The sequence below is a fragment of the Protopterus annectens genome, chromosome 7.part0 (genome assembly GCF_019279795.1).
Source record: "Protopterus annectens isolate FY-2018-M chromosome 7.part0, PAN1.0, whole genome shotgun sequence".
NCBI classification, from domain to species: domain Eukaryota; kingdom Metazoa; phylum Chordata; order Ceratodontiformes; family Protopteridae; genus Protopterus; species Protopterus annectens.
In genome coordinates, this window is record NC_056739.1 from 1,714,097,434 (window position 1) to 1,714,124,000 (window position 26,567).

At 42.1% G+C, this 26,567-nt stretch overlaps 1 protein-coding gene across 2 annotated transcripts in view; it reads left to right on the plus strand.

The window, feature by feature from the left end:
* The window catches only part of GOLM2 (golgi membrane protein 2), a gene marked incomplete at its 5' end in the record, with an annotated part of 949,689 nt that overhangs the window by 51,248 nt on the left and 871,874 nt on the right, over positions 1–26,567 (plus strand). For both annotated transcript variants that reach the window (XM_044078256.1, XM_044078257.1), the window contains 1 exon segment: positions 20,783–20,885. In XM_044078256.1, the coding sequence (XP_043934191.1) occupies positions 20,783–20,885 (103 nt within the window).

Genomic DNA, 26,567 nt, shown 5'->3' on the forward strand with positions numbered 1-26,567 from the left:
GAAATATTAAGTGATTTGAGATTCATTAACATTGATACTTTAAGCATGTTTGTTTATACCTCTTGAAATGTGATAGATTGTATTATGACAGTGCATTTTTATTGATGTAATGATTTTTAGGTATTTTTCTGTAGCATATAGATAGGTTTTTTAACATACAATGTATTTTTCAACATTTTTTAAAATTGTTTAGTAAGGTTTTAGTAGTTTTTTAGTATTTTAAGTCTTAATTCGATTGTTATTTACATGCTGACTTATGCATTAATGTGTTATTCATATTTTTGTATTTTTTATATATTTGGTTTTGAATCGAGATACACTTTTATGCATTGTTGCATGTATATACACCCATCACATATATTCCCACATTTCCCTTTTAAATATGTAATTGATGTTTTAAATTGGTTGATTGATATGCTTATATATTGAGCAATATTATTCCTGCATTTATCAAAGTGACCTGAAGAAGCTATGTTTAGCGAAAGCGCTTGTCCGTTGCAATAAAATGTTTGTGTAAACCACAAAACTGTACGCTTTATTTGGATGTACTTTAATACACTTGGAGTTATCCAGAGCAACTTATTTGTGGACTGTCCAGCTTCACTCCTTTCCATTAACTGGCATATATACTATTTAGAGCGTTTACCTGCCAGGGAACTGTTTTCAACTCTTGATATATATATATATATATATATATATATATATATATATATATGACTTCAACTCCATTTGATATAAATGCTCTTGACCTGTATCATGTTCTGAAATTAAGACATATACCTTAATCATAGTGAAGCTATACATAACATAGCTTGAATTCCTGCACAGTCGGACTACATAACATAAGCCTGTTATCTGCTCCCTACCAGTGCAGATTTATGTCTCTGAACCAGTTTGGTACCTCCTATTAAAATTTTACTTATGCTTTAGTTTTAAGGTAGTAAATTCTTGTCTGCATTAGGAAAATGAATATGCACATCTTCGTTGTGAACTAAATGTATTGAACATTTTCAGGTTTTGAGTTGATAGATGAAAAACCTCAGTTGTATGTTGTGCAACTGTGATAATAAAATGTTGGTTTTGAAAGCCAAGATGAAGACTGTCATGTCTCCATTTTTTTCATGTGTATCACAGCACAGTATTTTCAATGCCTTTTATACTCAATCTGTCCCTAAAATAATCCCTACTGGTAGGGCGCACACTTTGACTATAGTCATGCAAATTATGTACAGATAGAAGTAACCAGTATTTGTTTTTAGTAAGATGCATTTCAGCTTTCATTTACATTTCCCACACATGCATAGAAACTAACCAGTTTTTAATTGGGTACTCTTCTAATGTCTGATTATGGTCAGAAGAAAGAAATGCTACTCACATTGTTTCATTTTCATTTTATGGACAGATGCTTCCTCTGATAATGTAGATCAGACTGTGTTTTAGTATTATATTTCAGCTTGTTTGATCTAGCTTGCTACGGGAATCCGATATGTTAAACTGAATGAGTGACCGTGGGTCAGTTTATTCTAAATGGGGCAAATCTGTTGAGTATGAAACAATGTTTTTTCTTTGTTGGTAAAATTTCAATAGCTTTTTCCAGTCAGGTGAATGAAAGTTTGTCTCAAGGTGTACATTTCATATTATTTCTCATACGTGCAGAAATGCATGTCCTGATAATCGAGATCTGCAGCCTTTTAAATGTGATGGTCATTCTTGTGATCAGTTGTCATCATACACAGACACCTCCTTTTTATCACCATTTGACTGGGTGCACCTCAGTTGTTAGTAATAACATGAGTAAATCATTTAGCTTATTTCACATGCACACATTATCCATGGAAGTCAAGATCTGCAGTCTTGTAACTGTGAATAAATGTATTTGGTCATTTGCTCTTAGATAGACTGAGACCTCAGAAGAAATTTTTTTTTTTCGCCTGGCGAGTTCACCTATAGAATTAGTTTCTGCAGTAGTGCATTCAAATTGTTATACAAACAATGTCAACACCATTGATTATTTAATTGTTGTCAAGTAACAGAAGCAATTTCTTTGAGATGCAGGACTAACCCTGCTCCCCCAAAAATGCACAATCTTTTGGCTACGTACGCCTCAGCTGTTTGACTTGCATTACTTTGGAGATAATTTCTTTCATTTAATGTAACCTGTTTCACACAGATGCACACCCAGTCAAATACACCTCCCAACCCACTAGAAATGGTTTATCTGTGATCATGTGATAGCAGGGCTTGTCACAGACAAATTAAATGCTGTCTGACTGAATTCGTATATTTGCTTGTGAGCAGATAAATTATTACCATTATTGTCATTGCTTATTCTGCTTGTTCTACATGTATGCACCCCAAAAATAATCATTTGAACCATATGACAGCAGATCCATAATTTTCCTGTACAAAATAGCCTATATACCTCCTAAATTACCACCTTATGACTGGGTACATATCTTACGTTTCACACTGATCAGGAGAAAAACAAAATCTGTCAATGGTAATGTATTCAACTTGTTTCATACACAGAGACCCTCCAACCACTATAATTGTTTCTTTAATTACATTGGTTTTCCAGTGAAATCACACTGAATGTTTTCCCATTCACAAATCTTAACATCGTTAAAAGATGCTTTGTTTAGAGTAGCTGCACCTCTCCACCATAATCCTCTCTTCCTCCGCCAGACTTTGATCCGTATCTCCATGGAGCCAGTGTTAGTAGCGGTGCACTGCTGAATGCATAATCCCTATTACATCATGTACTGCTGTGCCTCAGACCAGGAAGTAGTGCCGTAATGTTACATTCCTGCTTTCCTGCTTTGTTGTGTTTTCAGCTCTTTTTATAAACTGGAGAGTAATAAAGTAATGGTTTGCCTTGCTGTGGAGATCCTCTCTCTTATTTTTTAATTGGTTTCTAAATGAGCATATGGTGAAAGTTGTGTTATTTTGTTCCCCAGTTTAATGGCTCCGCTGTCATAAAGAGGTTAACATGCCTCTGCTTGGTGCCCATATTGCGTAATAAAAGTTCAGTGGTGGTGTATTTGAAACAGAGAGTCTTATTCATCCAGCTCGACTGCATTTTGTTTCTTATGTACTGTAATGTGAAGTTGTTAAATCTCGCCATTTATTCTCACTGATGGGTTCGGAGCCGATCCTCGGCTCCGACACGGCCAATAGCAAAGCTCAAGGTTTGCCATTAGCGCTAGACCAAGCCCCTTATCCCACAATGCACTGCTGGAATTACCTCAGATCTAGTTTGCCGCGGCAAGAGAGATCTCTGTGATCCAGTTAGCTCAGACCATTTTGATAAATCGCAAGTTTTAAAAAACTTTTTTGTACTCTTTTTGAGAGATTCTTCTTATTTAGTGTGAGTGTGTGTGTTTCTTATTAAAAATCATAATAGTTTAAAGTAGGATAGATTTTAGAGATAGTGCCCTGTGTTGGCTTAGATGTTCATCGTGTTTCACTGTTGCAGTCATGACTGTAGGGTTCTCCCCTGCTGGCAGGCAGTCCTCGGTCGGCCAGAATCCCAAAGTCTGGGTCCGGCGTCAGCTGTTCAGCCATGCTCCTTGACGTCAGAGCGCCAGGAGTACAAAGCTGACAGCCAACGCCATGTTCTCCAGTCTTTCTTGCTGTGCGGTGATAGCAGTTCGCAAGTGCCGGTCGGCTGACTCCTGACAATCTTTTCTGAACAAACTTCAGTCCGAAGACTTTCTTCTCCTACCCAAAGCTAAGTACCCCGTTGGGGAAACTTTTTTCTTGCTCCAGTCCGATGTCAGAAAAAGTTAATAATTATATTTCATGTGGGAAGCAAATACCTCATAAGGATTTTCATTCTTACTGTATTCCTTGCTTAGGCCCTGACCACGACGTAGCTAGTTGTCAGTTTTGTGCTAGATTCAATCAACGTACAATTAAACGAAGGTACGATTTTGCATTTCATTACTTCGGTAGGCATTTTAATTACAAAATGTCGTCGGATACGGTTCCGGCTACCGGAGTTCACAAACGACGCAAGGACAAAGACAGGCTTCCGAGGTCCAAATCAGACGATATCGTACAAGCAGAGCCAGCTTCAGGTTCGGCCGCCGTCAGTGAGGCACGTTTGCAGCCCCAGTCGTTGGCCATTTCGGAACCGATGACCCAAACAGACTCCCACGAGGAGCCAACTAGGCCTTTGAATATTTCTGTTGCAGGACCTTCGGACAATGCTTCTTCGGATGGGTCCGGAGCCGCTGTGCAGGTACCGGCTTCCAAAGGAGTTTTCAGGCCTACTCAGCTTCTAATAAAGGCAAAGCCAAAGACAAAGGCAAAGAAGACTGCAACTCAGGCCTCTTCTGATCTGGCTCCCAAGTCACAGAAACAGTTACTTAAGATGGCGGAGGACTTACTTACTATGATTAGGGGTTCACATCCCCCTCCAGATAAAAGGCCAAGGCAGGAAGTTTATTATGACTCCTCTGATCAGGCTTCTGTTTCTTCAGTTTCTTCTTCTGACCAGGAATATTCTTTCCCTCCTTATGAGGATTCTGATGCTGAGGAATCCATTCCTTCAGCTTCTCCCCCTGAGGATTTCTCTTTTGGGGAAACTTTGCATGAAATGAGGGAACATTTCCACTGGGAAGGACAGGAGTATTCGGAATCTAAGAAAAGACTAAGGGATTTTCTTCTTCTTCCCCAACATAGACCCCTGGCTATTCCTCCTATTTTGGATATTGTGGATGATGCTTTTTCGGAGGCTAACTTAACCCCTGACTCTTTTCCTCCAGCTCCTGTTCAGCCTGACAGATATTACAGGGTTCCTGAGTCCCACCAGTTTTTATACAAGAACCCTTCTGCTGACCCTGAAACCATTTCTCAGGGTCCTAAGGGAGTCGAGGCCGCTTCTGCTAAAGACCCCATTCCCACTGAGAAGGATTCCAGATCTGTAGAAAACTGGGGCAAAAAAGTGTACACTTCTGCTACTTTATCTATTAGGGCTTTAAACTGTCAGTTTCATATGCTGAAATACCAGCAATTTCTCCTGTCTGTTTTAAAACAAAAGCTAACTTCCATTTCTGCCTGTGCAGATGATAAGGAATTACATGACTTAATGCATGCCACTGAACAAGTTGGGAAGCATGGTTTACACTGTGGATTTGATGCCTTGGAGGCTTCTTGTAGAGCTGCTGCCTCTGGCACAGTAATTAGAAGGCATGCATGGTTAAAGGAACAAAATTTGCCAGATCAAGTAAAAGCTAAATTATTGGATGCTCCTGTTCAGCATAATGTTTTGTTTGGATCTAAAGCTGAAGAGGTGATTAAAAAGATGGAGGACAAGGCAAAATCCATGCAAACAGTTATTTCTTACAAGTACAGCCACCCAGATTTAGTAGGAATTGGCCTACAAAAAATTGGTCCTTTCCCAATTCGGACAGGCCTCAGAGGGGTAGATACAGACGCTCCCGAGGAAGGCCTCAAACACAAGCCTCTTATTTATTTATTTTTATTTTTATTTATTTTACATTTGTTAACCGGGCTAGTCTAGCTGGATACATATCCTTTTTCAGTAGAGGCCCGAGGAGAAAAGCTCCAGACAAAATGGTTAGACACAAGTTGAGAGTACAAGTTATACAAGATACATGGTTTGAAAAAAATACAAGTTATTGATAAGGGGACCTGTCACATATACAATAAGGGAAATAAATTTATCGTAGCTGTAATATGAGAGAAATAGCTCATCAGGTAAGATACAAATCAGCAGGTAATACATAGCTGTGAGGTTTTATATATAATAGTGTGTAGACTAGTTCAAGAGTCACCCGTTTCCATTGGGGTTGTGTGAATTTTAAAGATATGGAAGGGGACATGGTCCAGAGGGAAGGGGCCTAGATGGATTTGATATGAGAAGTTAGTCAGGTTCAAGACATGGGCATAGCCATTGTGTCTTGAGATATTCTTTCAGGTCGATTTTGAACTTATTGTGCGAGGTTATAGTTCTCAGGTAGTTTGGCAGGGAGTTCCATGGCTTGCCAATGGAGTTGGCAAAGAGGGCATCACCGCCGAGTTATTAGCTTTAATAGTTAGGATCTGGGTGCTGTTGGATGATCGCAGACTAGTTAGGTTTGTGTATGGGGTCAGTATACTACACAGTGAGGGAGTTCTATCTGGTTGATTAATTATTTTACAGGCTTCCGTGAGTTGATTAAGTTTGAGAAGGTTGGGTAGTTCCAACCAACCAAGTTTTCTCAGATTAAGACAATGGTGGGTGCGATATGGGGAACCTGTTATGAATCTAGCAATGTGGTTATAGGCCAGGAGAGCATATTAAGTTCATGTTTATTGAGGAAAGAAAAGACTGGGGAGGCATAGAGGAGGGTAGAGAGGAGATGTGTGCGGCAATGGTTAGTTTGGCATTAGGAGTTAAAAAGTTTTTATTGTACATGGATCCAAGTTTTTGTTAACAGATTTAACGGTTTGGGTAATGTGAATGTCAAATTTGAGCTTATGATCAATAGTTACACCTAGTAATTTGGTACTGGTGACAGGGTTATGATAGTCCCATTATTGGATTTAACATGGAAGGTTGTATTATTATTACTTGGGAGTTCTTTTCCTAGGGTTGAGAAGACGTTGGGGAAAAATAATAGTAGTTTAGTTTTTGTTGGGTTGAGTAGGAGTTGCCGGTCAGTAAACCATTTTGCTACTTGAGAGAAACAGAGTTGAGTGGTGGACTGGAGATTCAGGAGAGAGACATCAGAGCAGATCAAGGTGGAGTCATCGGCATATTGGATGCAGGTGGATTGAGGATGACTGAGTGAAGGTCATTAATGAAGATAGAAAACAGAAGTGGACCCAAAATTGAGCCCTGAGGAACACCAATGGTGTTAGGGAGCAGGCCTGATAGTCTGTTTTGCCACAGGACAGCTTGTTGCCTATCAGTGGTAAGCATTGAACCAGGTTAGTGCTGGGGTGTCCAGATGTAGGGTCGCAAGGGTTGACAGAAGGAGCTGATGATTGACCATGTCGAATGCTTTTGATAGGTCAAGAAAGAGGGCAGAGGATATTAGTTTGCTATTGCGATTGTTATTGATGGAGTCGACAAGGAAAGAAGGGCAGTGGTAGTACTATGGTGGGGGCGAAGCCGTGTTGGGAGTTTGACAAGAGATGATTACAGGTGAGGTAGTTAAGAAGTTGTTTGTGAATGCATCTTTCCATAATTTTTGCTATTGGGGACAGTATAGCTATTGGTCTATAGTTTGAGATTTCCGTGGAGGAACCTCCTATGTGAGGAATAATATAAGAAATCTTCCAAATAGAGGGATACTAGCTTCAGAAATGGTTCTGTTGATAAGGATTGATATGGGGTAAGCAATGACATCAGGCATAATTTGTAAGAATTCTGCTGGGAGGTGATCAGCTGCTAGTGTCGTTGGTTTGAGCTTTTAAGAGGATCATTACGATGTAGGATGAGGAGACTGGCTTTAAAGTGAGCGGGGGGGGGGCATCATCATGGGGTTGTGAGGCAGATGGGGGGGGAGGAGGTAAATTGACTGGCTAGAGTTTGGATTGTCTCGTGAAGAAGGAGTTAAAGGTATTGGCTACTACTTCCTGTTCTTTCTCAATGAGTTTCGGGGTTGGGGTAGTAGTTTTACCAGGGTGCAGGAGGTTGTTAAAACCTGCCCAGAATTTCTTTGGGTTGTTCTGGTGTTTATGCTGGAGATCGCAGAAGTATTGTTTTTTGTCTTGGATAATGGCTGTTTTGGTAGTGTTTCTTAGTTGTAAAAATTTAGTACGTTCTTGGGGGGTTTTTGTGGCTCTCCATCTCTTCCAGGCTAGGTTACGGAGTTTAATTTTGGTTTTAGTTTCTCTAGAAAGCCAAGGTGCTATACGTACTTTGGATCTAATTTGTCTGTGTGGGGCATGTGAGTCAAGTATCTTAAGGAATGTGTCGTTAAAGTGGGACACACTCTCTTGGAGGGGTAGGGTTCTTAATATGGTCCAGTTGCAGGATTTTAGGTCAGCAAGAAATTGTTGTGGGATAAAATTCTTTTTGTTTCTGATTAGTCTATATACGGGGGGGATGGAAGTAGGGCATTTATGTTTAAGAATATAAGTTATAAGGTGGTCACTGAGGTCATTGGGAAGGGTGCCTGTAGTATAATTGTTTGAGTCTCTATTGGTAAGGATCCAGTCTATGGTACTTTCTTTTTGGAGAGTATTGCCAATTCTGGTAGGGGATAGGATATGTTGGGAAAAACCATGTAGGTTGATGGGTTGTGGGGTTGTATGGGTAGAACAGAGAGACCAATCAATATTAACGTCTCCAAGTAATATGGTTTCTTGAGGGTAGTTGGTGGCTAACCAACACAGGGTTTGCTCAAGGTTGTCTGTGTTCTTCCCAGGTGGGATATAGGTAACAATGAGGTTGAGGCATTTTTGAGCATTTAGGCATATTTTTAGGGCAATTAGTTCTACTTTGGAGATTGTAGGGGGTTGTAATGGATTCTTAAGGATATTCAGGGTATTTCTAAACATTACAGCTATTCCTCCCCCTTTTTTCTTAGCACGATCAGCTCTGTAGATATTATACCCGGGTGGAAGGATCTCTTGATCCTTAGTGGTGGGCTTTAGCCATGTCTCAGTTAGACACATAATGTCAGGAGAGTGAGTAGCCATCATGGCATGTAGGGTGTGAATTTTATTGTTAATGCTTCTTAGGTTCAGATGTAGTATTAGAAGGGAGTCTGTAGATTTTCGGGTAGTTAGTGGGGTTAGAGTCAGATATTGTGGTGGGACCTGGGTTAGGATGGATATCACCAGCAATGATTATCGATTTTCAGGTACAGTAAAAATCTTTGCAGTTTAAGTAGTAGTTTGAGGTTAGTTTTGTTAGTTGGCGTTTTAGGGTAGTGAAGTGTGAGATGGACTACTTTGGGGATATTGTTTTGTCTTGGTAGGGTGAAGATGCAATAGAGATGCCATTGAGATAGGATTGGGAGTTGGTGTGGCCGTTGTGAGGGATTCCTAACAGAGATTGATTTTCATACTTTGTTAAGAAATAGATAGTGATGAGTAATATAGATGTGAGAGGGTGATAGAATAATTGAGTCTGGCCATGATAGGGATGAGGAGAGGGTATAGGGAGGGAGGAGATTTGGTGTTAGAATTGGTAATGGGGGTGGGCCTTGAAGTGGGCGGAGTAGTAGTGTGAGCTTTGGATTTGCAGGGGAGAGTGGGAGGGGCTGGCTATACCTATAACTTTAGGGGTACTGGGGCGGGTGGGATAAGGGGCAGGGAGGGAGCGGAGCTGGCCCCCGAGCGCTTTGGGCTAAGCGGGCATCCACTGCTAGGAGTTACTACAACAGTTATTTGTAGTTCTGCTGTGAAGAAGCAGTTTTCAGGTAAATATATTTAGGACTGTAATTATCTTAGCGATACCACCAGGTTCCTGAGTCAAGAATGTCAATATATACTTTTAAGGCGTCAACAATGTTTTGAATTTACCCTGTGTGTGAGTAGAAGTTAACTCCTGGTCAGAGCATTCCCTGAGGAGAGCAGTATGGGTCTTGGGAACTTCACATAAAGTTAGGGCGGGAGGCTACCTGTGAGATAAAGGAAAGAGATGGGATGTTAGAGTAGCTATTGTTAACTAGGAAAGCTCAGCTATACAACAGTTTTATGGAGAAATTCACATGCAGTCAGGAGAAGCAGTATTAAAAGCATACAGCTTGAAAGAACAGTATTTCACACATACTCGTGCAGACACATGCAGACACTTTGAGTTTCTTCTTCTGCAGTAACAGCCAAGTCGCTTATCAGATATAAGCAAAATACCATCAAAATAGGTGCTAAAGACACTCTCAAACACTCTAAAATAGGAGCAGCAAACAACAGACCTAGTCGCTATACAGTTGAGTAAAACGACGCTAGAAGTGCGTCAGCAACACAATAGCAAAATTACATCAAAAGATGTGCTAAATACACTTTCAAGCACTGTATAATAGGAGCAGATAACATCAGACTTAGTCGCTATACCATTGAGTAAAGCAACGCTAGAACTCGTGTAGAACTTAAGGTTAGTAACTTAACAACAGAATCTGGTAATACAGTACAATGCAAAGGAGGAGTAAGTCCACTAACTGATTTGAGTGCAAAAGGTCTAAAACACTGCAGTAAACACACAGTTTAGCTTTCCAGACCTTTTGAGTTACCTTTAGGTCGAGATGCGACCGAGAAGTAGACAGACAACAGAAATGCTATGAAGTGAAAGGTTAACAGTGAACCTGGAGGATTATTTCAAAACTGTCTGACGTATGTATTCCAGTTCCAGCCAGGAGATGGGGTCTTAGAGAGAGCAGGCATTGAGTGCAGAAATCCACTGCTAGGAGTTACTACAACAGTTATTTGTAGTTCTGCTGTGAAGAAGCAGTTTTCAGGTAAATATATTTAGGACTGTAATTATCTTAGCGATACCACCAGGTTCCTGAGTCAAGAATGTCAATATATACTTTTAAGGCGTCAACAATGTTTTGAATTTACCCTGTGTGTGAGTAGAAGTTAACTCCTGGTCAGAGCATTCCCTGAGGAGAGCAGTATGGGTCTTGGGAACTTCACATAAAGTTAGGGCGGGAGGCTACCCTGTGTGTGAGTAGAAGTTAACTCCTGGTCAGAGCATTCCCTGAGGAGAGCAGTATGGGTCTTGGGAACTTCACATAAAGTTAGGGCGGGAGGCTACCCTGTGTGTGAGTAGAAGTTAACTCCTGGTCAGAGCATTCCCTGAGGAGAGCAGTATGGGTCTTGGCATTTCTGACATACGAAAAACAGTTGGCTTCAACTTTCAAAACCTTGGCAACTTTAACTCCGCTATCTGCAAGGAGATTCCTGCAGGCTTTGGGTTACATGGCCTCCTGCATCCTTCTCCTTATAGACCAAGACAGTGGACTGCTTCCACCCCTAGGGGAGGAGAGGACAGGTCGCAAGCTCATAGGAAACAGACTCAATGACTCCCTCTTTTGGGCTGCAGGAACTTCTTGCCTGGAAGCCCCTCTCGGAGGAAAACTTTCTCTTTTTCACCTAAATTGGACTCTTATAACCCAAGACAAGTGGGTTCTGGATGTGGTTTCAAGAGGTTACAAATTCCATTTTCATACCCTACCAAGGCCAAGCGGATGGCCAGATCTTCCAAAACATCAGTGGACAGAGGCCTTAAACCAGGTGGAAGCTCTCTTGGCTATGAAAGCCATAGAACTAGTTCCACTTTCAGAGATGGGACAAGGTTTTTACTCAAGGCTCTTTCTAGTCCCCAGGAAACAAAATTCATGGAGACCCATTCTGGATCTGTCAGTCTTGAACACTTTTTTCTCGAGATACCAAAATTCAAGATGCTTACTCTACAGCAGCTACTTCCAATGCTGACCAAAAATGCATGGATGGTAACTTTGGATTTAAAGGAGGCATATTTACACATTCCCATCAGGCAGGAACGCAGAAAATACCTCAGGTTCAAGGCCGGATCGAGGCACTTTCAATTCTCTGCGCTGCCCTTTGGATTGTCTACTGCGCCCAGGGTCTTCACCAAATGCCTGGCTCCAGTAGTAGCTTATTGCACACTCAAGGGAATTCAAATTTACCCTTATCTGGATGATTGTCTTATTCAGGCAGATCGCAAGGATGTCTTACTCCAGCATCTACAGTTTGTTCAGAATCTACTCAAGTTCCTGGGATTCACTGTAAACATAAAAAAGTCAAATTTGACACCCTCACAACAGATAATTTTTCTGGGCGCTTCTCTAAACACAACAACCCAGATGGCATTTCTGACATACGAAAAACAGTTGGCTTCAACTTTCAAAACCTTGGCAACTTTAACTCCGCTATCTGCAAGGAGATTCCTGCAGGCTTTGGGTTACATGGCCTCCTGCATCCTTCTCGTACCATATGCAAGACTGCATATGAGGAAAATACAGTGGTACCTAAAAAGTGTATGGTCTCAGCATTGCCACAGTTTAGACATACTGATCTCTGTCCTGCCTTGTCTTCAAAAGGAATTCCTTTGGTGGTCCAAGGCATGTACTCTAAACAAAGGAAAACCCTTCTGTCTGCCTCCTGCCACTCAGATACTAACCACGGATGCCTCAGATTATGCATGGGGAGCCCATTTTCAGGGCAACTGTCTGCAGGGCCTTCGGACAAAGGATCGGAAGCACCTGCATATCAATTTAAAGGAAATGTTAGCCGTTCAGAAAGTTCTATTGGCCTTCAGGAATCTTCTACAACCAGGACAACTACTGATACGGACAGACAACACCACAGTCATGTGGTACATAAACAAGCAAGGGGGATCTCATTCCTACCCCCTTTGCAGACTAGCCATGGATCTGTGGAACACAGCTCTAGCTTGCAATCTGGACCTTCAAGCTCAGTTTCTACCAGGGAAGCAAAACTTTCTGGCAGACAGTCTGAGCAGAAACCTTTCGGACCCACATGAGTGGATGCTGGACACCGAAATATTCAAGATGGTAACAGCAGTCTGGGGATGTCCTCACATAGACCTCTTTGCATCCCACCTCAATTATCAACTACAAATTTTTTGCACCAGGACTTTCCACGAACAAGCTTGGAAAGTGGATGCACTATCATTCAGTTGGAGAAACCTCTCGGGATATGCCTTTCTGCCTCTTCCTCTTCTTCCACGGGTATTATTAAAGATCAAACAGGACAAGCCCGAGATGATAATCTTGCTGGCCCCAAATTGGCCTCGACAGTTTTGGTACCCAACTCTGAAAAACCTTTGTCTGGAACCCCCTTGGGTTTTACCACAGACTCCCAACCTTCTGTCCCAACACCAGGGTCAGGTTCTACACTCCCATGTCAGAACTCTCAGCCTGGCAGCCTGGTTAATCCAGGGTCTTTGATTCATTCTCTCCTACCCAAGCAGGTTATGGATGTCATTTTAGAAGCCAGACGGCCTAGCACTAGAAAATCTTATGCAGGAAAATGGAAAAGATTTTGTTTCTGGATGCAAACTCAGGATTCTGATCCTCTTTTTCCTAACATTCCTTTGATTTTACTTTACCTGACAGACCTCTTACATAAGGGTCTCTCTTTCTCTTCCATTAAGATACATGCCTCTGCTATTTCTGCTCATTTTAATACAGACCCTCCAATCTTTTCCCACCAGCTCATGAGACAGTTTCTCAGAGGAGCTAAGAACTTAAGGCCCCCTAGATCTCCTCTCATTCCTGCTTGGGATCTCAACTATGTTTTGGAAAAGCTCACCTTACCTCCTTTTGAGCCTGCTGCCACTTCTGACATCAAGTTTTTATCTTGGAAAACAGCCATCCTGTTAGCTCTGACCTCTGCCAGGAGAGTTTCGGAGTTGCAAGCTCTCATGGCTGTGGAACCTTATATTATTTTTCATCAAGACAGGGTGTCTTTAAGGACTAATCCTACTTTCATGCCTAAGGTGGTTTCCAAAGTGGCTTTAAATCAAACTATTCACTTGCCAACTTTTTCCCCACTCCTCAAAATAAAGGGGAAAGGATCTTACATTCCTTGGATGTACACAGACAACTACGTTTTTACCTGGACAGAACCAAGGACATCAAGAAATCAGAGCAATTGTTTGTTTCTTATGCTTCAAGTTCCCAAGGTAAAGCCATTTCAAAACAGACCATTTCTAAATGGATTGCTCATGGAATCAGATTTTGTTATTCACACCATGGAAAGCAAATTCCAGGGAGTATAAGGACTCATTCCACCAGAGCTGCTGCCACTTCAGCTGCCTTCCTCAGGGGAGTTCCTACCAAAGACATTTTGGAAGCTGCAACTTGGAGTTCAGTGCATACCTTTTCAAAGCACTACAATCTACCTCTCTACGCTAAGTCTAGGGCAGGCTTTGCTTCTGCAATCTTGCAAGGCCTTTTAGCCGCCCCTTCTACTTTATGACCACCTCCCTTTCATTCTGCTCTGGGATTCTACCCTACAGTCATGACTGCAACAGTGAAACACGATGAACATAGTGCAGTTGTGTACACTTACCATAAATGTAGATGTTCGAGTGTCTTCACTGTTGCAGTCTGGGTTTCCCTCCCTCCTGTCCCCTCTTATTTTTTACTTTTGTGTGGTTCCTTTTTTCACCATTCTTCTGAGGTGTATTTGCAAAGGGTATGGGACCTTACTCATTTTGAGACTCCTGACATCTGGGGCAAGAAAAACTGGAGAACATGGCGTCAGCTGTCAGCTTTGTACTCCTGGCGCTCTGACATCAGGGAGCATGGCTGAACAGCCGACGCTGGACCCAGACTTTGGGATTCTGGCCGACCGAGGACTGCCTGCCGGCAGGGGAGAACTCTACAGTCATGACTGCAACAGTGAAGACAATCGAACATCTACATTTATGGTAAGTGTACACAACTGTACTTTTTACTTAGTGTTGGGCCCTTTCTTAGCCCTATTTAGTTTTACAATTTTTACTTGTTATTAATATATTGTTTAGTGTGGGCTTAGTTAGCCCTGTATTTAACCTTTACAGGTTAATTTTGTGGTGTGTCTCTTTGTAATATGTCGGATAAGAGAGAAAAGTCTCACCCCAAATCAGGGTTTAAGAAATGTCCAGATTGTGGACAGAAAATGTCTGTCACGGACGGACATGTCCAATGTGTTTACTGTCTGGGGGCTAAACACCACAAGACTCCTGCAGTATTTGCCACTCTTTTTCATCTAGGGTTCTCTTAGAGAGAAGGAGAAAACTCATAGATAGGGGTTTGCTGCAGCATACTTTCTCTGAGGCGTTGGGTAGCCAAGAAGGTGCCAGCACTTCTTTTAAATCTTCAAAATCTTCTGATTCTAAACAAACCAAGAAGGCAAAGAGATCAGAGGGTACAAAGTCAACAGTTCCACAGTCCTCGGAACTGAGTGTCCCTTTGGTTCGGAGCCAGCTCCCAGTCTTGGAGCCAGGCTCTGAAGTTCCCTCATCTCCTCTGCTCCAGTCAGCACCTTTGGTGCATTCCTCGAAGTCTTCGGTCAGCCTCTCTAATATGGATATGGATTGGCTAGTGCAGAAGCTTCTACAGGCACCAGAACTTGTTAAATTGTTGTCGGCTCCGACCACTTTGGAGCCGAAGACCATTGAACCGGACTTGACTACTCCTCCGAGCCGTACTGGACTCTCGGAGCCAAAGGAGCCTGAACCGATAGTTGTCAAACCTATGGAACCGAGACCCGCACTGGTGTTATCGGTTCCATCTACTTGGACGTCCTTGGCGCTGACCGAGGACGCTAGGAACTGACACTCTCCTGTCAGGTCCGGGGAGGATAGTCGGACCGATTTGTCACTGCCGACTCTTCCTCTCGGGGCTTCGGCTCGGATGAGTGTGGCTCTTACCTCGGGCTTTGGAGCCCATGGTTTCGGTGCAGGAGGATCGGATGGTCCCTCCGGATCCGTCTACCCCTTCTCATCGGAGCCTTGGTGCTTTTGATGCCATGAGGAGAGTTATGTCTCCTAAGACATAGTCAGCATCAGTTCAGGCTTCCTTCTCCCCTCAAGCTTCTGTGTCCGTTTCTACATCTACCGGTCCCCATAAGCGTAGAGACCCTGATCCTCAAGTGGGCCAACAGGATGTCCTCTGCTCTTCCGAGACCTCCCCAGATCTCCCCACTGAGGAGGTACCCAGGAAGAGACTGTGCAAGAAGAGGCACTTAGACTCCCCCACAGGAGTCTTTGACATCCGACATGGACTTGGTTGAGTCAGAAGGGTCCCCTCGATCCCCCTGTGAGGATATCTCCTTTGCGGAGATATTAGAGATCCTTAGTCAGAGGGGCGATCGGCAGTCCAAAACCCCTACTGAGGACAAGTCAGTGCTCTTGAAGGCTTTTGGGTCTCAATCTTCCACTTCTTGGGTGTCTCCGCCTTACGATGAACTCATGGAGCTGATCTCTCGTAAGCCGTGGGAGTCACCGGAGGCCATGGAACCTGTCCCTCGGAAGCCGAATAAGTTAATCTCTGCCCCGGTGGACAAAGTCTTTTTGACCAAAGGAGTGCCTGTTAATGCCATGGTGGTAGTTGTAGCCACCAAAAAGGAAGTGTCTGAAACATCTGCATCTATCCATCCTCCTAACAGAGATTCTAGGATCATGGATAGATATGGGAAATGCATGTTTAGTTCAGCGACTTTTTCTCTGCAATCGCTGAACTATTTAACCCATTTTACGAGACTGCAAAGAGATCTCCTAAAAGAGCTAGGAGATACTCTCCAGAGTATGGTAGCTGCAGTGGTTGCCGACAAAGTCAACACACAGCTCACTACCCTAAACTCGTCCATGCATCTCATATCTTATACAGCTGATGGTTCGAGTAGAGCTGCTAATTCAGGCATCGCTCTGTGGAGACAAGCCTGGATGCATCTCTGTTCCTTTGCAGAACCCTTTAAGTCTTCCTTTATCAACACCCCATTTGATGGCTCATCACTGTTTGGGCCTAAAGTAAAGGAAACTTTAACCAGGTGTGAGGAAGGCAAGACCCTATCTGCCGTTGGAGTTTGTTTTTCTACCCCTACTCGGCCCTACCCCAAGGACCCTAGGGGAGGGAAAATGTGGTTCCGAAAAGCACAGGGAGCTTTTCAGGACACACGTGGAGAAACCCCCCTCTTGAGGCAGAGGAGGGGGTTATAACGGAAGATGCTGCCCGCGTGGTAGAGGGGGGCCGCAGCAACAGGGTGACAGAGGCCAGTTCTCTGGTCAGCCCTACCAGCGCTCCTGAAAGTGGGCCGGGCTGTTCGGCTCTGGAGGCAGTCGGGGGTCGCTTGTCTTTGTACCCAGAAGCCTGGCTAAACATAACATCAGATACATGGGTACAAAGCATCATTTTCAGGGGATATTTCATACCGTTCTCTTCCCCTCCTACTCCTGTAAGCAGAATCCCAGATGTTCCACCCAGTCTCAGGGAACAAGCAATCGTAAAGGTCCAAATATTGCTAGAAAAAGAGTCATCCAACCAGTCCCAGCAGACCAAGTTGGATTCAGAACTTACTCGAGATTCTTTTTGGTACCAAAGAAAACAGGGGACTGGAGTTCTGTCTTGGACCTCAGCAGACTCAACCAATTTGTAAAGAAAGAGAAGTTCCGAATGGTCATGCTTCAGTTCATTCTTCCCTTCCTAAGGAAAGGCAATTGGATGTGCTCCATAGATCTCAAGGACTCGTACCATCACATAAAGATGAACAGACACTCCAGGGGTCACCTGCGTTTCCGGCTGGGAGCCAATCATTACCAGTTTCGAGCCCTGCCCTTTGGTCTCACTACAGCCCCCAAGGTGTTCACCAAATGCATGGCAGTGGTCACAGCTCACGTGAGGCGTCTAGGATTCCAGGTGTTCCCTACCTAGACGACTGGCTCCTCACTGCTACCACCAGGCATCAATTAACTCAGGCAACACAATATACTCTGACACTCTGCCATCAATTAGGCATTACAGTCAACTTCGAAAAGTCTGCCTTATTGCCATCACAGCATACCGTTTTTATAGGAGCAGAGTTAGATACCTCAACCACCACTCTACGTCTTCCAGTCGATAGAGTCTCACTTCTTCGCCAACACATCTCACTGGTGTCAAAGAACAAGGCTACAGCAGCAGAGGTCTTGAAGGTACTAGGTTTGATGGTGGCAGCAATCCTGGCTGTACCACTCGCAAGGATGCATATGCGAATCCTTCAATGGCTTCTCTTCGCTCAGTGGTCCTACCAAAAGCTACCGATGTACCACATGATTCTCATCACAGATTCTTGCAAGAGAGACCTTCAGTGGTGGTTGACGCCTCTTCATGTTACAATCGGAAGACCTTTTGCCCCCCCCCCAGTAGCCACTGTGACCACGGACGCTTCCCTGATAGGGTCGGGGGGCATTTTCAGGGAAAGACTGCCCAAGGCACATGGACAGATCAAGAGTCACATCTGCATATCAATGTTCTGAAGTTGAGAGCGGTACTTCTGGTGTTGCAGTACTTTCACGACTCTCTTCCTCTAGGGACAATTGCAATTCAGACGGACAAACATGTCAGTGGTGTGGTACTTGAACAAACAAGGAAGATCCAAGTCTTACCCCCTTTGTCGAGAAGCACTCAGGGTATGGCAATGGGTTGTGTCGTCCCACTGTTTTCTGATAGCAACGCACATCCTGGGGAAATCCAATGTGATAGCGGACAAGCTAAGCAGGGCAATACTTTTGCCTCATGAGTGGTCTCCCAACCAACGAGTTGCGGATCTGATTTTCTGCAAATGGGGCCAGCCTTGCTGCGACCTCTTTGCCAGTCACATCAATACCAAATGCAGAAGCTATTTTGCCCTAATACCACCTCCGGGACATTCCCTGAGAGACGCACTCATACACGATTGGCCTCCGGGTCTCCTATATGCATTCCCACCTATTCCATTGATACCCAAGGTTTTACAGAAAGCAAAGTCGCTGGGAAGGACCGTTATCCTCATAGCTCCCTACTGGCCTTGACAGATTTGGTTCCCCTTCCTTCACCATCATCTACTGGAAGATCCATGGATCCTGGACCCAGTTCCGGACCTTCTGACACACCCGTCAGGGGACTTCCATCCTTCACTGCAGTCCCTAAAACTGACTGCTTGGCTAAGCCACTTCCCCTAATTGCCAGGCTTCATTCGCTGTCAGATGATGCAAGACGTATCCTTTTGTCTTCTCACAAGCCATCCACCAGGAAACTATACCGCAGTAAGTGGATCAGGTTCTCAATTTGGGCCAATATACAGAAAATCGACCCTTTCCGAGATCCTCTATCGTTCGTTTTAGAATTTTTGACAAATATTTTTAAAGAAGGAGCAGCAGCTGCCACAGTTAAGAGTCCATTTAGCCGCCATATCAAATTTCCACCTTGGATTCGATGGGTTGAATGTTATGAGCCATAAGTTATCGAAGGCCTTTCTTAAAGGTGCCTTTCACGAGACCTCCTGTCAAAATTCCTTATTCTCCCTGGAATTTGAATTTTATGCTGTCTCAAATTATTCTCCCCCTTTTTGAACCAGCATCTTCTTGTGATCACAAATATTTGTCCTGGAAGACTATATTTCTGGTAGCCATTACTTCTGCCCGCAGAGTGTCAGAACTTCAAGCATTATCTGTTAGGCCTCCTTACATGATTTTCCATGCTGATAGAGCATCTCTCAGAACAACCCCCTACTTTTTGCCTAAAGTCTGTTCTGAATCCATTATCAATCAGATCATTGAGCTGCCAGTCTTTTTCCCAACCACTCTAACGAATTGGAATTCATGCTGCACAAACTTGATGTACACAGACAGCTCAGATTTTATCTGGACAGAACTAAGGATATTAGAAAATCAGATCAACTTTTTGTATCCTTTTCGGAGGCCAGAAAAGGTATTCCAGTGGCTAAAACAACTTTATCTAAATGGTTATCAGATTGTATATCCTTTGTTTGCGCAATGCAAGCATGCCATTGACACACAAACCTAAGGCTCATTCTACCAGAGCCATTTCTACATCTTCTGCCTTTCAAGCTAAATTGCCCCTTGACAACATTTGTGCTACAGCCACTTGGTCTAAGCCTCATACCTTTATCACTCATTACAAAGTAGATAAGGCTTCCAGGGACAGGTCTTCTTTTGGTTCCACGGTCCTGAAAAATGTACTCCCATCAGCCAACCAGTATTGCGGGTGCTAGGGACGCTACCCATCAGTGAGAATAAACGGCGAGATTTAACAACTTCACATAAAGAAGTTATGTACTTACCACAACGTTTCATGTGAGTTGTTTATCTCGCCTTTATTCTCACGTCCCTCCCTCCTGGCTGACAGTTGGCTTAGAGGCTAGTAACATCCTGGTTATTCAATACTTCTTCTTCCCCTTCGGGAAGTCCTTCCTTGTAGAAATAAATAAAAGGGTATATATACTCGCAGCAAACAAGATCTGAGGTAATTCCAGCAGTGCATTGTGGGATAAGGGGCTTGGTCTCGAGCTACTGGCAAACCTTGAACTTTGCTATCGGCCATGACGGAGCTGAGGATCGGCTCCGAACCCATCAGTGAGAATAAAGGCGAGCTAAACAACTCACATGGAACGTTATGGTAAGTACATAACTTCTTTTTTTTCCCCCTGTATTTCTTGCTTTGTTGTTGCCATGGCATTTCTGCATTATTTGTTACAGCTTTGAACCATTTAAGGTGTTAGACTTCCAGTGCAAGCTATACCAAGTTTTAGTATGGAATTCACCACTCAAGCTTCAGTCTTAAGGTGACTTGTAACATTTTTCTCAAGCCAAAAATTATTGATGAGCTGTGATTATGGTACTGATTGCAACAGTGTTAAATTTTGACTTTTTTCTGTGTAAACGGGCTGTGTATCTTTCAGCAGATGTGGTAAAAATGTTGATACCAGACCTTTCCTGTGAGATATAGCCAGGAAGAAAAGTAGAATACTGGAACCAAGGAACAAAGAAAGGGAGTCTGGCATGGCATAGGCTAACTAGAGGGCAAGCCTGTTAACTACTTGCGTTAAAAATGAATGTTCAGCTACATTGTTCATTTATAATCTGCTTTGAGCTTTGGATGGTTTGTTTGGGATATATTTGAAACACAGAATACTGCACTAGTAAGTCTTATTTATGGTGCACAGATTATGTTCAAAAGTGCAGTTAATTGCTGATAACTTTATTACCTTTTACTTAACTAGGAGGCTGAAGTAGTTTATAGTGCAGATGTAGTACTTAAATATTATTTATAAATACAAAGTTAATTATTTTTCTTGTCTTGTTTTACAGAGCAGCTTGCTGAGCTACGTCAGGAGTTCTTAAAACTAGAAGATCAAATCCACGATCACAAGAAAAATTCTACTTTCCTAGAAAAAAAACTAGAGTATGAAAGGTAAGAACAGTTAATATACAATGTAAAGAAATTTATTATAAGGTGCCAGTTAAGAACATATTCAAATAAGCGATTGTGACTCATTTAAGAGTTTGAGTTTTGTACTGCTTTGTACAAACAGAAGATTGGCTTAGGCCCAGGAGGTAGTGCTAGAGTTTACTTCAAACAGGGTTATTGTGGCAGTAAATCATAAGTACATCAGTTCCAAGAATTTTTATTCCATAGTTGTGTGCCTGTTTAAACCAATGCTGGTCTCGTGGCAACATAACATTGGTAATAACTTATGTATGCTTACAGTCCCCTTTAAAGTGGTATTAGATTGCAAAACAATTAGTTGTTGCTTTATTTTATTTAATTTTGTTTTATGTTGGCCTTTCTTAACTGGGTTAGTCACACTAGGCTAGTGGCCTCTTGTTAGTGAAGACCTGAAATGGTATTTATACTACTGAGAAATATTTGGCCAGGACAGTGCAGAACCTTCCTTATCCATTTCATTAAGTGCTGTGAGGTCTTTACCTGCTGTTCCAACAACCCAAGCAGGTGGGACCTTGGTTTAACATGTAATTTAAAGGGGCACACTTAGAAGTGCAGCACTTCCTAAAATTGCACTGTAGTATCAACAGTTTGAAAATTAATCCATTCACCAGGAGTGGGAATAGAACTTGCCTTTGGTGTTGGAAGACCAGAAAGATTGCAAGTGTGCTGTTAAGCCACTTAACATTTATTTGTTCAGCTGTGATTTATACATATTGCCTAGAGGAATTTCACCTTATTTGCCTGTTTTGAATAGTGGCAGTTTATAAGCATTGTAGTTGTGACTATTGCTTTAAAAAGTTTAGTAAAATTACAAAAGTTAGATATTTAAAGGCTTTCTGGTTTTACCTAACTGAGAGGTGGCCATCTAAACTTGTAAAACTTTCTACATTTCATAAAAATCTAGAGAAAGTAAGTAAAAAGCTTTCTCATTCAGGTACTTCATTTATGGATGAGAGAAAAGCAAAAGAAAATTTACCTGAGCAAGAAGAAATATCTCAAGAAATGCAGAAGATGCAGGTCCTCTTCTATGTACACCAGTAAGACACTTTTTTTCTCTCTCTCTCTTTTGCTCATACTTTCATCCAGACAGCCATCCTAGTGCCCCATGTCCTACTGTAGGTCTACAGGCTACTGCAATCTACTCCAGGACAATCTTCAACTTTTGCTGCTGGGCTCAGTGAGAATCCAGTGCGTGTTCCGAGAGCATGGTATCTAACATTCAGAATATTTTTTTTCACTCCTTAAGCCTACCTAAAGTTGTTTCTTACCCCCAACTCTGTGCCCTGACAACCTTTGCAGGGCTGTGCAGTGGAAAGACTGCGCCAGTCTACTCCCCAAATTGCACAGGGGAGCTGAGGCATGCTGCTGCCTTTCTTGATTCTAGGTCATCACAAAGGGTTTCCAGGTCTCCTCCAGAAAGCTCCAACTGCTGTGTGCACCCGTACATACCCCCTCCAGGATGGGTGAGCCCTTCTTCCCTGACACCCTCTGTTAGTCACCCAAGCTACTAAATGAACCCTGGTCATCTGGGCTGTGGTCAGAGTTTTATTGTATGCACTGGAGTAGCGCAGTGAGACACTTTTGATGGTTTCCAATTCATGGCTTCAAAATCTATTCGCAGATCTGTTCAACGAACTTGAAAATAAAATAACCAGGTGACTTCTGGTAAGATGTCTGCATGTTAAGTAGTCTTTCCACAAGCTCCCAGACCTGGTTCAGCAAGAAGTAATCAATTACAACATTGGCATGTCAAAATTCACCACACCAGTACAAAAAAGTACCTGTGGTAGTTAAGCGCTTGGAGAGCCAGAAAAAAATCTTGAAAGGATACTTCTTCCCAGCCTCAGTTAATTCCTGAGGCAGAACAGCAGGGAAACTCTTGGCACAATTGGCAGATAATGATGGACAGCCCCACAGAGCCACATGAGAAGGAGAGGGTCCTGACCGAGAAAAAAAATTGATCAAAGTCATATGGAGATTTTTTTTAAGTTAATGGATGACTTTGTTTTTTATTGTATATTCATTATCTGCTTCGTCTTTTGAAAGTAAATGTATGATGCAAGGGATGAAAATGTGATACAAGGGGAGAAGGAAGTGCATTAGAAGGTGAAACTGTATTTAATAGTAAGAGTGGGTGAGGGAGAATACTGAATATTACAGAATTTTGATACAACCCCGTGAAGGACTTAAGGAAATTTTACTTAATGTTAACTCTTATATCTACAGTTGACTATTACTAGAGGGCTAGAGCAACAAAAATGACAGTTGTCATTTCTAAATGTTGAAATAAGTTGATGGGGGGGATGGAGCATTGTACTCTGCCCACACATTTGAGTTGCACAAGAAAGTAAACATGGATCTAATTATGTGGCAGTATAGGAAAAGTAGACACACCCTCTTATGGGATTACCTTTTTTTTTCACTAAAGGAAAACGACAGAGCTGAATAGCCAAGATTGTACTCTATTTACCTTGGGTTAGCCACAACTATGAGGTATATTAAGATAATCAAAAGGTCATCATTTACTGGTTCTTTGAAAATGGGATGGATGGTAATTCAAGAGTTGAAGTGATTGTAAAACAAGGATAGTAGAATTAAAGACAAATGAAACTGTGGGACCAGGGATGGGTCTGCGTTTTAAGGCTCGACTATTACTGAAGTATGAAGAATCGTCTGCATTGACTTCACTTTCAAGCATCTGCTTGATAATTTATGTATAATGCATAAGTGGATGTATAAACTTAGTTTATTTTGACTTTTAAATTAGTTATTCATATTTCAGTTTCTAGGAGCCAGACTACTGCTATCTTAATATTGAAATATATAAGGTAAGCCCAACCTTATCTCGGCCGAGTGGTTCACAAGACTATAGGGGAGAGACAGGAAAAGATTGTAAGGACTGAATGAGACTGGATATGAAATCAACTACAGTGATGACACTTTAATTGCTGTCATTGAATGTCATTGGGATTGACTGATAATTTCAAAAGGGGGAGGGTTTTGGCATACTTGGCAAAAGAGAGAATAGACTCAGCATTATTTCAGGAAATGTATTCATGTCTGAAAGAGTATAAAGAGTTTATTAAAGCAAATGGGTGACTCTACATACAAAGTTTAACAATTCAACTGCCAAAAAATGTCTATCTGTATACAGTAGGTTCAAAACCCTATACTATCTAAGCCTACTACTCTTTGCAAAGGATGGTGATATTCACCCTAACCCAGGCCCCCCAACAACTCCCATCTCTCTCCTCAACCCCAAAGAATCACCTACTCAAGCCCTTTCTAGACCATCTAACTCACTTTTAATTGCTCATCTTAATATACGCAGTATAAATAACAAAGTAACTCAACTCCAAGCTCTAACAGAAATATATTCCTTTGATATTCTCTGCTTAACAGAAACCTGGCTAAAACCTTCAACCAAAGATAATCAAATCATCCCACCTGGTTATAATATCCTGAGACTAGACCATATTTCCAAGAAAGGTGGAGGGGTAGCTATCCTTTATAAACCTAGCTTACAATTAACTACTCATAACTGCAAACCACCTATACACTCCCTAATCTCCAAACTTCTTCTTAACAATTCCAAATCCATCTATGTCATTTGTATATATCTACCTCCAGGAAATAACATAGCTACCATGGAAAAGATACTCTGCTGGCTTTCCCAAAACCTACTCCAAGAAACCATTATTCTAGGTGATACAAATATTGAGTGGACCTGCTTCTGCGGCAGCCTCTCCTCAAACCATATTAACCTTTATGGATATTCCCAAACCATCACCTCCCCTACCAGGATAAATAAATATAACAGGAAATCAACCTTATTAAACTGGATCCTCATTAACCATCATCCTCACAACTATGACTCGGGAACCCTCCCTGATGACTTAAGTGACCACAGTCTTACCTATATTATCAGACATAGAATCAATTTACCCTCCACAACATCAATTAAAAACATAAGGTGTAAAAAAGAACTTTAACCCAGAACTTCTCCAGTTGGAACTAAGAGCATGCAACTGGTCACCCCTAAAAAAATCTACATCTAGAGGAAGCTGTAAGTTACTTTAACTCCAACTTCCTTGCCATCCTCAACCATCATGCCCCAACCAGACTAGTTAGAACTAAATCCAAACACGCTCCTTGGCTTACTAAGGAAACCAAACATAGAATCAATTGAAGAAACAAACATTGGGCAAAATGGAGAAAAACAAAAAAACCCTGTAGACCAACAAACATTTAGACAACTAAGAAATGAAACTAAGAAAGCTATAATAACCGACAAAAAAAATACTACCTCCAATCCCAACAAGCCCATACAAATAAATCACAGAAATTTTGGCCTAGTATTAACCAACTACGCCACCCAGGACAATCCACTACTCCAAATCCTCTAAATTCAGAACACAAAACACCAATAATCATAGCCAATGACTTTAACAACTTTTTTACAGATGCTATACAAACATTAGCCAGTCAACTATCTCCTAACAACTTCACTCTACCTTCCAAACAATCAACCTTACCCCCTACTTTTCATTTACAACCTGTCCCAACATCATATATTATAACCCTTCTACAGAAACTAAAACCCTGCTCCCCCTCAGCAGACCAACTACCTGCTGAATTCTTACAACAATCAGCCAAAGCTATTGCCTATCCAATTTCTATCCTAATCAATAGGACTATTTCTGAAAGTTTTATTCCCAGTTTATGGAAAATATCCCATATAATCCCTCTTCACAAAGGAGGACAATCCACAGACCTCTCCAACTACCGCCCCATTGCCCTTCTCTCACCTCTGGCAAAGATCATGGAAAAATGCATCCACAAACAATTACTTGATCATCTAATGCATAATAACCTACTAGCCAATTGTCAACATGGTTTTAGACCCTCACATAGCACTACAACTGCCCTTCTTTCCTTCACAGACTGTATTAACAATAACCGCAACCTTAACAAACTCTCTTCTGCCCTTTTCATTGACCTGTCTAAAGCATTTGACATGGTAAATCACCAAATTCTCATCACAATACTAAAATCCCTGTCATTAGATACATCCTCTATTAGGTGGTTCCAGTCCTATCTGGATAAAAGAGAACAGGCCGTACTATGGCACAAGTCTCTATCTACTCATCTCCCTGTCAACCTCTGTGTCCCCCAGGGTTTCATCCTTGGACCTCTACTTTTTTCCATATTCATCAACGATCTTCACCTTTACATCCCCCAAGCTACATGCATACAATATGCAGATGACTCTACACTCATTTGCTCAGCCCCCTCCTCTTCTGAACTACTCTATCTGACCCAACAAGTATTCAATACAGTTGAGCAATGGTTCACACAGAGATGCCTTCTCCTAAACCCCAAAAAGACTAAACTCCTCCTCTTCTCTCCTACCAAGAAATCCCCTCCACTGGATTTCTCAATAAACTCTATCAATAATACCATTATATCTCCAGATCCATCCACAAAACTATTAGGAGTCACCATTGAGAATAATCTGAACGTTGACATCCATATTAACAATAATATAAAAACAGTCAATAAAAAGCTAGGCTCTCTCTATAGGATAAAATCCTTTCTCCTACCTTCAGCTCGAACCACAATAGCACACACTCATCTAATCTCTTC